Here is a 13,697-nt window from a genome sequence, read left to right on the forward strand (position 1 = left end):
ATGCTTTTCTCACTTATTGCAAATATGATTGGGGGGGAAAAAGCTGACCTCACATTAACAAAGTCATCTGGTGCTCAGCCATGGATTAGCATAACTAACTATGATAAAAAAGTGATGATGATGCTGTATTTAGTCTGTTTACTCTTGCATGTAATTAGAACACAATTGGAATCTCCATCTGTTTTTGAGAATTGTGACTCACAAAACACATGTGGCTCCTAAAAGCAGTTTGAGTGTTAAACAGAGCCCGCATGCTTTAAATGGACTTCGCTCAGCTTGTTCTTAGTTTGGTCAGAGTTCCTCACCAATGCTTTACCCCTGGAAGGAAATCAGCCAGTGGTGATGGTGATGAACGGCTCAGTGGCAATGACTTCTTTTCATGTCTGTTTACACGGCACTAGCTTTAGCTTTTCTCCTTCCTTGCTCTTTTCTGATGTATTGCTTCTTTCGAATGCCTGTGTTTACTCTGGACCTCTGCTGTACATCTGAGGATGGACTTATCAAGGCAAATATGAGCTCTGTTACCTGCATGAGGTACACCATCTGACTACAGGCTGAAAAATGATCCCAGTCTCAGCTTAAGTGTTTATTCAATCCAGGACTTATTATCAACTTTGTCAGTACAACTTTGGTAGTGTTGCTTTAGAAATATGTTTGAGGGCCAGGTCAGTAGTATATTTTCTAAACCCTCTTAGTGGATGAAGCTATCTGGGAGCATACCAGGAGCCAGAGCGCATCTGTATAACATACAGGTGGTGTTAGATAAAACAATGAAACAGACAAAGACATATCACCCCTGAGAGTGGTGCAGAAGTGAACGTTTGATCATGACGTGTGCAGATGTAGCTTTGTCAACAATAATTTTGTTTGAACTGCCAGTGTGGCCAACAAGAATACCTTCAACTGACTGCTGAAGATTTATAGGTTGTTCCATTTTACTGAGGAAGGTGATTGCAGCACAGGAGTCTTGGCCGAAACTTCAATTCATATTTATGTTACAACATTAATGACTGGAAAGTAGGCATCTTGCCAATCTAGCTTTGTCAGTTATCAAGCTCAACGTCACTTATTGTTTGGTTACAGCGGCGTCAGGTTTTTGCAGGATATAATTTTAGATCTCCAACATGTGGCCCTGAGTGGTTGCCAATCAGGAAATGACTCATCCTAAAATCAGCATCTGATTTCTGTAGGTCAATATCTGCTTAACAAGAGGTCTGTATTACTCTTGCTTAAGCTGAAACTGTTTAGTCTGAAAAAGTGAAAAGCTCAGCAGATAACACTAAGATGAACTGCGGTGGATCCAGCCAGCAAGCTCTGATGACATCTTCATAGAAAGTCTTAAAGCCGCACATTCCTTCAGATCTGGGTGAAGGATGACATCATGTTGATGTGTTTAATAATATTAAAAGATATCTGCAGACAGAATCCAGGCTGGTTTACATGCCCTGCTTGGCTGCCTTGTGGTGAAGTCCTGAGGGTTACTACAATGACTAAACAAAGTCTTTCTGCACCAGATGTTGTTTACAAAGGTCCAATATTTGATCTACCAAAAAGAACTGTGTCTTTCTGTCCTTCCCACTTAGCAGGCAGGTCTAAAAGTAGGGTAGAGGTTCATGAAGGTATGATTTAAGATTCATGGTGGATGGTCTAAAAACATATCAAAAATCTTGCTGACCTTTAGGTGTTTCTGTCTTATTTCTTTGGTGCCATCACAAGCTTTTGTTGCTATTAACAGCTATTGTTGTGAAGGTTATAAAATTTACTGCAGACAGGAAGGTTTGGATTTAGATGATCTCATCATCCCCCTGCGTCTGGTTAAGGTATAGCTGCTCAATTGTCCCCCTGTGGCATCACCAGAGGGGGTTAACATTAGAGATTAAAGTGCACTCTCCATAATGTGCAATGGGCAGATATCAGCTGAACAGCTAAAACAGCAGGTGAAGTTGAAGAATTTAGAGGTATTTCTCTTTTTTCATTATTCCATTTCATGGGAGTCTTGAGCCTTGGTTGTTTTTCTTGAACTTCCTCAATAATATCCTCTCATATGGAGGGTGACAGCTTGGGTCTTCTTCCAGACCTTTGCAAAGTGGTGACACGTCAGTGTAACTATTTGAACTGATGCTGTTGGATTCTGCAGTTCTTTAGAAATACTACAATTCTCCTTCTTAGAGTTTCCCAGAACTCCTTGGACTTCCCCATTGTTCTGAGTATTGGTCAATCCAGTGAAAATTGTCAAACAAATCTTTTTTATGCTGGCAAAGGGAGGCTACCAGTTGTAGTAGGCAACAAGAAGTTAATAGGCCTTGGCCATGTCAAGTTAAAAGATATAGAATTTTCAGAATGACTTATTCAAAGATTTAAGTGAGTTTATGTATATATTTTAACCCCCAAAAGTGTTTTTTAAAGTATTAAAGATATATACGGTACAATCATTCCACCCTGGAACAAAAGAAAAGGAAAAGTTCAAAGGCATAATTAAAAGTCCCCAAATTACCAAGACATTCATGCCCATGATACGTGTATATAAACTTCTGACCACAACTGTAACCTACTTAACAAGATAAGACACAATTACACGATCCCTTTGGGGAAGGGAGTGAACTTTTAAGATTCCTATTCAGTGAAATAAATAAAACAAGCATCAATTCCAGTAAATGACCACACTTATCCTTTCTTTTTTCGGTCCAAAGAACTGTGCCCTGAGCTACCAAAGTGTGTCAGTCATAGTTTGGAAATTTCAAAGTAACATGTGCCTGGAGAGGATTTGGAAGGAATCGGCAGGGATGAAATGCTTACTTGAAACATTTATAAACCATATCTTCAATTTCTTCCTCTGAGCAGTCAATTCTGAAACCACCAGAATCAGACTGTGTCAAGAACAACATCAGAAAGGGGGAGGGGGAAAAAGGAAGTGGGATTTGAGTTTGAAGTGATAGGTCCCACATATGTTTGTCCTTCCCTACTCAAATTTGCAAAACTCTTTCTAAACTGCCTTTTATTGTTATGTGTTCATCCCTGTTTGACCAACTGTGGGCTTCAGCTGCAGATTTATCATTGCCCAGCATATATATGGAGGTTGTATAGTGCCAGGCCCTATTACCCTCTGACCTCCAGTGAGATCAGGGGTGCAACATGGCAGCTTAAATTCTCCCCATTTGTTTTTACAATTTGTCATCTGTGACTATTTAACGGTTGCACAAGAATGAGGCTGCATGCTCTGTAGGGAGGTTGTTAGAATTGAGTCCTAGAAAACAAGCCTCTGTCTTCTTGCCATACACAGAAGTTCAGCCGTGTTCCTCGGGGTTAGTATGTCCATAAAGAAGACAGCATTAATTTTGTGAGGCATATTGGGCTGAGGGGCTCACAGCTCCTGTTCCATGGAAATCTCATCACTGGCTCCCATTCCTTATGCTTAAAGCTCAGTGTAACTTTAGTATTACTACACAGATATTGGGGGAATTGCTGACTGAGAGTGGCTGTGAGACTTTACTTGTATTACCTGTCCTGATGGATAGGCTCTTAATAAGTGATTTTAACACTTGAAAGTAGCTGATGGATATTCTGTGAATGAGCTTAGTTTATCTCGTCTCAGCTCTTTTGTCAATAATCACAGCACATGCCATATGAAGTGAGTCAGTAGAAACTCTGTGTTTAACACAATACACACAAAATCCTGCTCAATTACATGCACTCTTCTGCCTTCTCCTCTTTAATATGTTGTCTTTACAGATTGCCACATTCCTTACATTTCAACACTCCCTGTTGTTTTTAGGCATTACTTCTGACAATGTGTGTCATTTGTATTTCGAGACCACCCGGTAAACTCGGCCCGGTTGTGCTGTTTCTGCGCATATTCCCCATGGAAACTGTGCAACAAAGACTCATGAATACACCAGTAGTGTCACAGTTTAGGAACCTTAGCTGCACTCAAGGCAGAAGTCCCCTTGTCTGCTACATCAACAATAACAAGCTCTCCTTTCATGGGGCAAGTCCTGTTCTGTCCAGCCACGGGGATGTGAGGCACCTGTGAATCCTGTCTGTAGTCCTTCCCCTTTCTTCTTTTTGCTGCAAATCATACACTCATCACTTCCCAAGTTATCTTGAGCTAGACCTGGAGGTTATATGTAAAGTTGGGGGTTTCTCTAATGGGCTGAATGGTTGAGAGATGACGTCAGAGCGCTAGATGATTTCTTTAAAGAAGGTGATTTGTATGTTAAATTTAGGGAAAGCTATAATTTGAAATGATCTGATAATTTTTGGAAATACATATAAATTAAAGATTGTATAGAAAGTAACATCCAGGTGCATCTATGTGCCAACATTCCTATAGTCAGTACATGCAGGTTTTGGATTGTATTGATCAGTGATTGAAGTGTGACTTCCCCCATGTCACCAAGGATCTCCTCAGGTACCTTACCACAGTTGAATAAGCCTGTAATGAGAGTATTGATGTGGTTCTAGCCCTGAAGCTTTGGAAAGAATCGACAACTCTGACACTAAAAATTTTTGCTAAACAAATGATGGACATCCTTGTGAGAAGATGTTTGGAAGGCTTAATTGTAAAAATGTAAAAATGAGGTCAAGCAGTAATGGGGACAATTTTTTTATAAGTTGTTGTGATTCCAATAGTATCTCCTAGATGTTTGATACTTGACTATTACTCAATAACTTGTTGTACAAATTATCTCATACACCTCACTCCATGTCTGCGTCTTTGAGCGGCCTTATTCATTCCTTTTGTTTTGATGTTTTTGCATTTAATTCAATAAAAATTCTTAATTATAAAGTTTGGGTTTCACCACTGAGACTTTAACTTTCAGGAAAAATGACGTGTTTTGTCTTCTTGTGATGCCGATTGGAAAGTCAAGTAATCTATTTATTTTTTTGTATTATTTTTCCCATAGAGTGCCAAGAGTCTTCAAAGCAACAAGGATTCACGGATCCTGTGGACCAAAGATGATCTTTTACTGACCACTGGCTTTGATACGGTGAGAAAGTGTGAAGCCAACTTGTTATACTTGGTACAGTGTTTGTCACTGTAAGAATTACAGAATCAGTGCCTCTTTGTACAGTAAGATGTATAAAACTTACACCAAAAACACGAGACACCGCAGGCAGGAAATTGTTTTATTCATGCATTTAAAAAATATATATATTATTCCAAAATTCCCAATCACACAAGAGGAAATGGTGATTGGCATGACCAAAACTATTCCAACTGTGTGCAATAAATTTGCAATCAGGTGCCGTCTTGTTGCGTTAAGATGCTGGTAAAGCAGCCGATTTAAAAAAAAAAAAAAGACTGATTGGAGTTTGCTATGTGTTTGCCATTGAATTGGGTCCAGATGCCTATTTCCTGAAATTTATGATAACACAGTGATAACTGTGATAAATCAGTGAAAAGTACTGCCGACTCCTTCAATCTGTTTCACATTAATTACATTCAGAGTCTAGCCAGAACCTCATAGATTTGATATGGAAATTCAGAAAATCCTCCACAAGCAGGGACTTAGCTGCATGTGTGCTTGGCAACATTGGATTAGTGTAGAATACAATCAGTAATAGTGCCAATTGATTCCCCACTGGCATAAAGATACATCGCAGACGAGTTGCGCTCCTCTGTGTGAGTGATTGCAGTCAGTCTGAGTTAAGACTGATTGTTTGGAGAGAGGTTACCTCCCACCCGATGACCTGTGCAATCATCCTGCAATCAAAATTGAAAATTAGCATCACATAGCGCTGTAATATGTGACAATTTCAAAAACACCTCTTAGGTTCATATAAAAAAAGTAACTTATTTGACCCCTTTTGGCGTGCTCTGTCTCTGTTCGGAGTACTCAGTGTCTTACTTTGTTGTTTGTTTAGATGCGTAGTCGTGAGGCGAGACTTTGGGACAGCAGGAAGCTGACCTCTTCGCTCGGCTCTGTTTCGCTCGGCACTTCCAGTGGGTGAGTACAGCATCAGTTTGTGTCCATAACTGACTCACACAGCCATGACACTGACCTTCTCACTTTTAAGTGTTTGTCTGTGAGTGAGAGTTTACGAGGTCATGTGTTGCAGTACAACGGTGTATCTGTGTGTGCATATCATGTAGGTGGGCATATTAGTGTGTAGCTGGCACATATGCAATGATATATGGCCAGACAGGCATGTGGACCTCCCAGAGTTTTTACACTGTTCCTCCACATTCTTGCTGTTTCCGGGAATGTCGCAGACAGATTCGTGTACTGTCTCAGTGGAGCAAAGCGTGTGCACATGTGTGCTGAGCGTCGCTCTCTCTACGACTGCTGCAAAAGGGTCAGGAAGCAGCAGCAGACACACTGACACTTCCTCCCTCAGCTCGCTGCTTGTCATTTCTCCAGCCGCTCAGTTTATTTTCCCAAACACGGCTGCCGAGGACCGGAGGACAGCAGGAGCGTGGCTGGGCTCCAGAGGGGAGACAAGGGGAATAGAAGGATGGAGGAAGAAAGAGAAAAGAGGAGGTGGGAGTGAGGATTCCTTTGTTAGATTGAGCTCATGCATTGTAGTGTTGTTATGAACAGGCTGGCCTTCCAAGTCATTCCACTCATAAAGTGACTGGACTTTGTCGGGTCATGCTGTAGTCTGTGGTGGATGAAGTAAATTTATTATCATTATTATTACTGCAAAAAGCATTTTTCTTGCCATATGTGAAATGGCCACGGCAGGACAGATTCAACATTTGTTCTTCTGGCACTGCTATTCAGACTGGGTGTCCACGTGTGGCTGCACCAGAAAGTGTGAAGCTTTATGGCCTAGTTTTTTATTAGACAAAACACTACCAGAGGGAAGCGGTCTCTGTGGAATGTCATAGTTTTTGTTTTCTTCCAGTGAATGAGAGGAGTTAATACAGCAAGGTCCCTAAGTACCAGCCTCTGCTCTCCCTCCCTCTGCCCTCGTGCTCGCCACTCGTCTCCATTTCCTCTATTTCCTCTTTCATTTGATTGAGACAGATAGTTGCATGTCTGAGTGCCTCTTCGCAATCATCCCATTGTTTGGTGCCTGTGCACTTTTCTTGGAATTAGGGGATACGTGATGCCACAGATGCCAGTGTTTACTTCCTGTTACCAAAACTGGTAATTTGTTTTGTGAGATCCATGATACAAGTCATACAAGTCAAGTCAAGCTCACCCAAAAAACCAGAAAACCAGAACAACTCAAAGATAATGGACAAACAGCGTGAGGACGGTCACTAATCTGAGGACAAGCTGTTAAGCCTTCCGACTCTCATCTTACTCAGCCAGTGTCTGTTTTTTTTTTTTTATGAGCCTCCCTTCACCCCCCCCCCCCCCTTTTTTTTTTTAACTGACAGAGAAACGGCTCATCTTGCATTTATTAAATTCATTAGATTTAATTTGAGACAAGCCTTTTGGTTTCCTGGTTTTTGATAGTAGTTCAGTTTTAATGCTGTGATTTTTCCATTGGACCTAATTGCAAGGTTTGGAGCTGTCCCATCCGCAGTATTTTGGATGTCCTGTATTAAATCACTTCAATCATGCTATCATATGCCGAGATGTGTGTCAGAGAGCTTTTACTCGCAAGGCCACATCCCTTCCAGATGTCTGTACACCAGCACTGATATAAAAGAAACAGACATTTAACCGAGAGACGAGACCTCATCATTTACTGCTTTTCAATATTGCCGTCTCACTCTTACACAGCTTAAAAAATGATATAGTTTTTTCTCGTGCCTTTTTTCCCCTCAAAATACTCTAAGTTATTACTAGAAGATAACTGTTTGTACAGCCAAGTTTCCAGAAAAGAGTGGCACTGAAAAAAATGTATAAGGATAACAAAGAAACCACAACTGCACCCACACAATTGCCAAACATTAGTATCGGGTTGTGCGCCTATTAGTGAAACTTCGTGTTTATTAACTTCTCATGCCAGCTTATCCCCATTTTTCTCTTGATATTTTTCACAACCTTCACTCTTATTTTTTTAAATGTATTTTTAACTACGGCCCTTGCCGGACTTTTGACCCAAGCTGCCGTTACAGGCCGAGTCTCCATTGTATTTGGTTATTCTCTGCAGTGGGATACATCAGTGTCAAAAACAAACAATGCTTCAGGAGTCAAATTGAGGGGAAAATGCAGTGATTACTTTCTATTCAGCCATATCCATGTAAGCACTAGCCAACCTCTTTATCAAACTAAACTACTAGATGTAGTCTGCAATCAGTATTTACTGATAATAGAAAGTGCTGGCTGGTTTCTACTTAATGGCCAAGGTCAAAATGTTGCTGACTGCCTATTTGTCTCACTGTCTTTTTTTTTAACCTGTGTCTTATTTTGTAAGTAGTGGAAAAAGATTTTTGTTCTCATTTCAGACACTGTGTCCATGTCTGTGTAATATTTTTAGCACGAGTGCTTAAATTAAACATCAATCAGCCTGTTCCCGACAGGAACAAACTGTCTTTAACCTCCTTTCCCCCCTCTACTTCTTTTTGTTTTAACTGAGCATTGCATTAGTGTTTTACCAAGCAGCTATGGCAAAGACAAAATGCACTAATCAAAAGGGGATATTGTCTTAATTTTTCTCTGCACCTAATAGATTGAAAACAAGTGACCAAGGAAACTCAAAGTCAAACATCCATAGAAGGGCACTTCCTCCTTGTCGTTTTAAGCCTGAGGTGCATATAAAGATGGATTTGTTCATGTTTTCCTGCCTGTTTTTAATTAAAACAGCTGCGGTAAACATGGTGTGTAATTGAAGCAGTGAGCTGGCTTGTATCAGGTTAGCTTTGCTTGTAGACAGCATTCAGTAGAACTGTTTTCTTTGGACTGTCACAACATAAAGAGGCCCAGGATCATGAGCCAGTAAAATAGAGTTGTGGGTGGAATATAATTTGGATGGAGAATAATGGGCTGGAAATGTTTATTTTTTGGTCGGGGTTGAAATGGAGAATGAAAAAAGTGAGGGGTGATGAGTCTGAGAGGAGCATTTTGAACTATGTTAAGGTGGCTATTACTGCAAGTCTGTTTTCCATGCAAGCTGTAGAGCTGCACAACGAGGAACTGTGCGGGTCTGTGTGCACTGCTCTCTCCCTCATATTCTTCCCCCTATAAACCAGAATTATAATAATGAGTTTAATTGGGTCTTTAAGCCAGCTGCAATCAGTGAACTTTATAGCTGGGCACGATTGCTACCAGCTTGTTGTGTAAATGCTTGAGACGTCACGATAATTATGCATCCTCCCCCCACTTCAGCAGCTAAACATACTTTGACCACACTTACACAGCCGCCTCTCGCTGATGTTTGCTTGCATACTAGCTTGTAATCGGGTCATAAAGATGACAGTCAGTTCTCCAGGGGTTACTCGGTTAGCATTCAGCTTGACAGAACTGCAGTCTCAGGAGAATTTCAGGCTGTGACCTCCTCTAACTGTTCTCGGTCCCTATCAGTGTTACCCTCCTCTCCTAATGGACACAAACACCATACATTTGCATGCATGCTCATTTAGACCTTCTGTTATTTTGGTGTCTCTTAATGTCTGGCTAGAGGCTGATTTAAGTAGATCACTGTGACCTGCCTGTTGATTGGGAAGGACATATGTTTGCCCCTGGAGAGCCAGCCTCACTGCTTTTACAACCAGTCACAGGTTATACTAAGGACTTGCCCTCTGAGGCAAGCGCTGCTGACAGACTGTGCTGTTAACTGATGGAGAGAGGCTTTTGTTGTGGATGATAGGAGTACTCCTAGTGCGCTGCCTGTACTCTTGCGCTCCTTATTGACTGTGTGGGCCGTGCCTGAGCGCAGGGCCCAGTCAGTAGGTGTCAAGGTCTGCGGAGGCAGACCGTGCGGAAAGGTGTGTGGTGGACCCAGGTGCGAACACAAACGAGGATGCAGGAGTGGATTCCAACAAAAACGAGCCTTTTATTATGGCTGAAAAACTCATAGAAAAGAACAACAAAGTAACTGAGGGAAAACCTGAACATAGACTGGGAAACTATGACTCTAATGAGATTTAGACAGCAAAATGCAAACTATGGCTGGGATACTACGACAAGGGGTAGGGGAGATAACACAGACGACGCGACACAGACTGTACGAAACACAGAGACTAAATACACATGAGGGAAGATCAGGGGAAGTGGATGCACACGGGGAACACAGGTGACACTGATAATCATAACAAGACACGGCAGGAGTGGACGTAACACTGATGGGAGATGGGCAAAGTAAAGCAGGAAATACACAGAGGTTCAAACAGGAGGAGAGAGAGCACGGGGAGAACGCAGACATAACGGGCTGGGGAAAACATAGAATAAAGCACAAAGAGAGACGAGGGCTCATAAATACACAGAGGGGCACACAGGGGGTAAGAGTCACGAAGGGAAAACACATAAGGAACAACGTAACAGATCAACCCAGGAAGCATGGCCTAAATAAAGAACAAAATACAAAAATACATGAAAACTAAGAATACTGGGCCCACATGGCCCAGGACCATGACACCACCCCCCCCTAAAGGGCTGGCTCCCGACAGCCCAAACCCGAGAAACAAAACACAAGCGAAACAGAAAACACCCCACCCAGGGCGGGAGGCGGGGGACCAGGACGGAGGGAACAAAACGAACCAAAAACAAGGAGCACGAGAACAAAACTGAGTCCACAAATACACAAAAGAGTCCAGAACAGGAAGGCGAATGTCCAAAGAGGCCCGAAGGCCAACCCGAGAGGCGACAACACAAAAGTCCAGTCCAACCGTTCCGGAGGCCGACCGCGCGGAAGGCAGCGGCGGCGGCGAAGGCAGAGCAGTTCAGGGGGCCGGCCGCGCGGAAGGCAGCGGCGAAGGCGGAGCAGTTCAGGGGGCCGGCCGCGCGGAAGGCAGCGGCGGCGGCAGAGGAGACGACGGAGCAGTTCAGGGGGCCGGCCGCGTGGAAGGCAGCGGCGGCTCTCCAGTGTCAGGCGTGCCGGCCATGGCCCGGTGGGCACAGGACCAGACGAAGCACAGGCCAAAGCCGCGGCAGACGAGGCTGAAGACTCTGAGGCTGCTGCAGCTGACGAGGGCTCGGAGGCTGCTGCAGCTGACGAGGGCTCGGAGGCTGCTGCAGCTGACGAGGGCTCGGAGGCTGCTGCAGCTGACGAGGGCTCGGAGGCTGCTGCAGCTGACGAGGGCTCGGAGGCTGCTGCAGCTGACGAGGGCTCGGAGGCTGCTGCAGCTGACGAGGGCTCGGAGGCTGCTGCAGCTGGCGAAGGCTCTGAGGCTGCTGCAGCTGGCGAAGGCTCTGAGGCTGCAGCTGGCGAAGGCTCTGAGGCTGCTGCTGGCGAAGGCTCTGGAGCTGCGGCTGACGGAGACTCTGATGAAGCCGCAGCAGGCGAAGCACAGGCTGGAGCCGGCGTAGCAGAAGGTGGCTGGATGGGCTCCTCGGGCCCTCCAGCAGACGAGGCGTGAGGCTGAACGGGCCCCTCGGACCCTCCAGCTGACGTGGCATGAGGCTGGTGCGGTTCTCCAGAACCCCCAGCTGACGAGGAAGGTTGCTGAACGGGCTCCTCGGACCCTCCAGCGGAGACAAAAGGCTGAACGGGCCCCTCGGACCCTCCAGCTGACGTGGCATGAGGCTGGTGCGGTTCTCCAGAACCCCCAGCTGATGAGGAAGGTTGCTGAACGGGCCCCTCGGACCCTCCAGCGGAGACAGAAGGCTGAACGGGCCCCTCGGACCCTCCAGCTGACGAGGCTTGAGGCTGAACGGGCCCCTCGGACCCTCCAGCGGAGACAGAAGGCTGAACGGGCCCCTCGGACCCTCCAGCTGACGAGGCTTGAGGCTGAACGGGCCCCTCGGACCCTCCAGCTGAGACAGGTGGCTGAACGGGCCCCTCGGACCCTCCAGCGGGAACAGACGGCTGAGGTAGAAGGCAGTCTGAGGCGGAGAGAAAGCTCACGCCATTCCTAGCAGGCTCAGAAGCAACCTGTACTGCCGACGTGTGGACCCCTTTCGCCGTCTCATGAACCTGGGCTTCATGTGGTGCGACTAAGAGAGCAACGCTAGAAAAAGTCCCAGATCTTACAGAGTCAAAAACATGGTCTGTGATTTCGTTGCGTGCTCCTTCAAAGCAGTCACACACAGTTCCTTCAGCTCTGGAGCCCAATTCCGTTATAGTCTCCGGTCCCGGCGAATCAACACTCATCTCACCCTGCTTCATAGAAGGGACGTGAGGCGCAAAAACGCAGTCACTCACCGGAGTTAGTGCGGTGCAACGGCGGCGCCGGCGCCGCCCCCTTCTGGTAGCTGGCGCGATGGGCGCTGATGCCACCACTGCAGAGGGTGGCGTAGCGGCAACATCCTCCTCTGCCCATATCCTCGCTAACGGCGAGGCAGGGGAAGCGAAGTCTGAGCGGGTTGGAGACGGCGAGCGGCTGGTAGGCGGTGCAGCAGGTGAGAGTTCCTCCTCTGGGATGAGCCAGGGTTTCCACCGGAGCTCGTCCTCCCGATAAGCCCGTAACACCTGCTGACGCTCATCGTCCCCGAAGTCTACGGCCTCCACCGCCTCCGTGTGCCGGTTAGTGCAGCATGACGGTGGCGGAAACGAGGAAGCCGATCCACGGTGAGGCGATGGCTGAGTGGAAGTGGGCCTCAGCGTTCCCCCTGTCGCAGCCTCTGGCTCATGAGGCAGCGGCGCCGACACCCGTTTACGGGGTGGAGGTGTGGGTGCTGAGGCGGCATCCAGGACCCTCTGGGCCAGCGCACGGGCACGAAGCTCCTCCTTCAGGGGGCCCAGGGAGTCAAATGCCTCGACGAGGCGGGGGAGCTGTCGCAACCGCGGCTCCCGCAACATAATGGCGTCCACGGCCGCCAATCCCGTGGAAACCACTCTCGGATCCGTGCATCCGATGATGCGATCCATTACGCGGCAGAGCCTGTTCAGCTCCTCTCCCACCTCCTCCGAAATGTCCGCTGAGTCCGACATGGTCGCGTCGTACTGTCAAGGTCTGCGGAGGCAGACCGTGCGGAAAGGTGTGTGGTGGACCCAGGTGCGAACACAAACGAGGATGCAGGAGTGGATTCCAACAAAAACGAGCCTTTTATTATGGCTGAAAAACTCATAGAAAAGAACAACAAAGTAACTGAGGGAAAACCTGAACATAGACTGGGAAACTATGACTCTAATGAGATTTAGACAGCAAAATGCAAACTATGGCTGGGATACTACGACAAGGGGTAGGGGAGATAACACAGACGACGCGACACAGACTGTACGAAACACAGAGACTAAATACACATGAGGGAAGATCAGGGGAAGTGGATGCACACGGGGAACACAGGTGACACTGATAATCATAACAAGACACGGCAGGAGTGGACGTAACACTGATGGGAGATGGGCAAAGTAAAGCAGGAAATACACAGAGGTTCAAACAGGAGGAGAGAGAGCACGGGGAGAACGCAGACATAACGGGCTGGGGAAAACATAGAATAAAGCACAAAGAGAGACGAGGGCTCATAAATACACAGAGGGGCACACAGGGGGTAAGAGTCACGAAGGGAAAACACATAAGGAACAACGTAACAGATCAACCCAGGAAGCATGGCCTAAATAAAGAACAAAATACAAAAATACATGAAAACTAAGAATACTGGGCCCACATGGCCCAGGACCATGACAGTAGGTGTATAATTGAGCCAAATTCCCTTTAATCAGATAGATTGAGAAGAGGCCTGCGCCCCATAAGAGAA

General features: G+C 45.9%; 1 protein-coding gene across 2 annotated transcripts in view; it reads left to right on the forward strand.

The window, feature by feature from the left end:
• Window positions 1-13,697, forward strand: part of coro7 (coronin 7) — a 125,689-nt gene that overhangs the window by 29,590 nt on the left and 82,402 nt on the right. For both annotated transcript variants that reach the window (XM_026164950.2, XM_026164947.2), the window contains exons 8-9: window positions 4,905-4,988; window positions 5,866-5,948. In XM_026164950.2, the coding sequence (XP_026020735.1) occupies window positions 4,905-4,988; window positions 5,866-5,948 (167 nt within the window). The remainder of the gene's footprint in view (window positions 1-4,904; window positions 4,989-5,865; window positions 5,949-13,697) is intronic.

This window comes from Astatotilapia calliptera, chromosome 4, assembly GCF_964374335.1.
Source record: "Astatotilapia calliptera chromosome 4, fAstCal68.1, whole genome shotgun sequence".
Lineage (NCBI taxonomy): Eukaryota > Metazoa > Chordata > Actinopteri > Cichliformes > Cichlidae > Astatotilapia > Astatotilapia calliptera.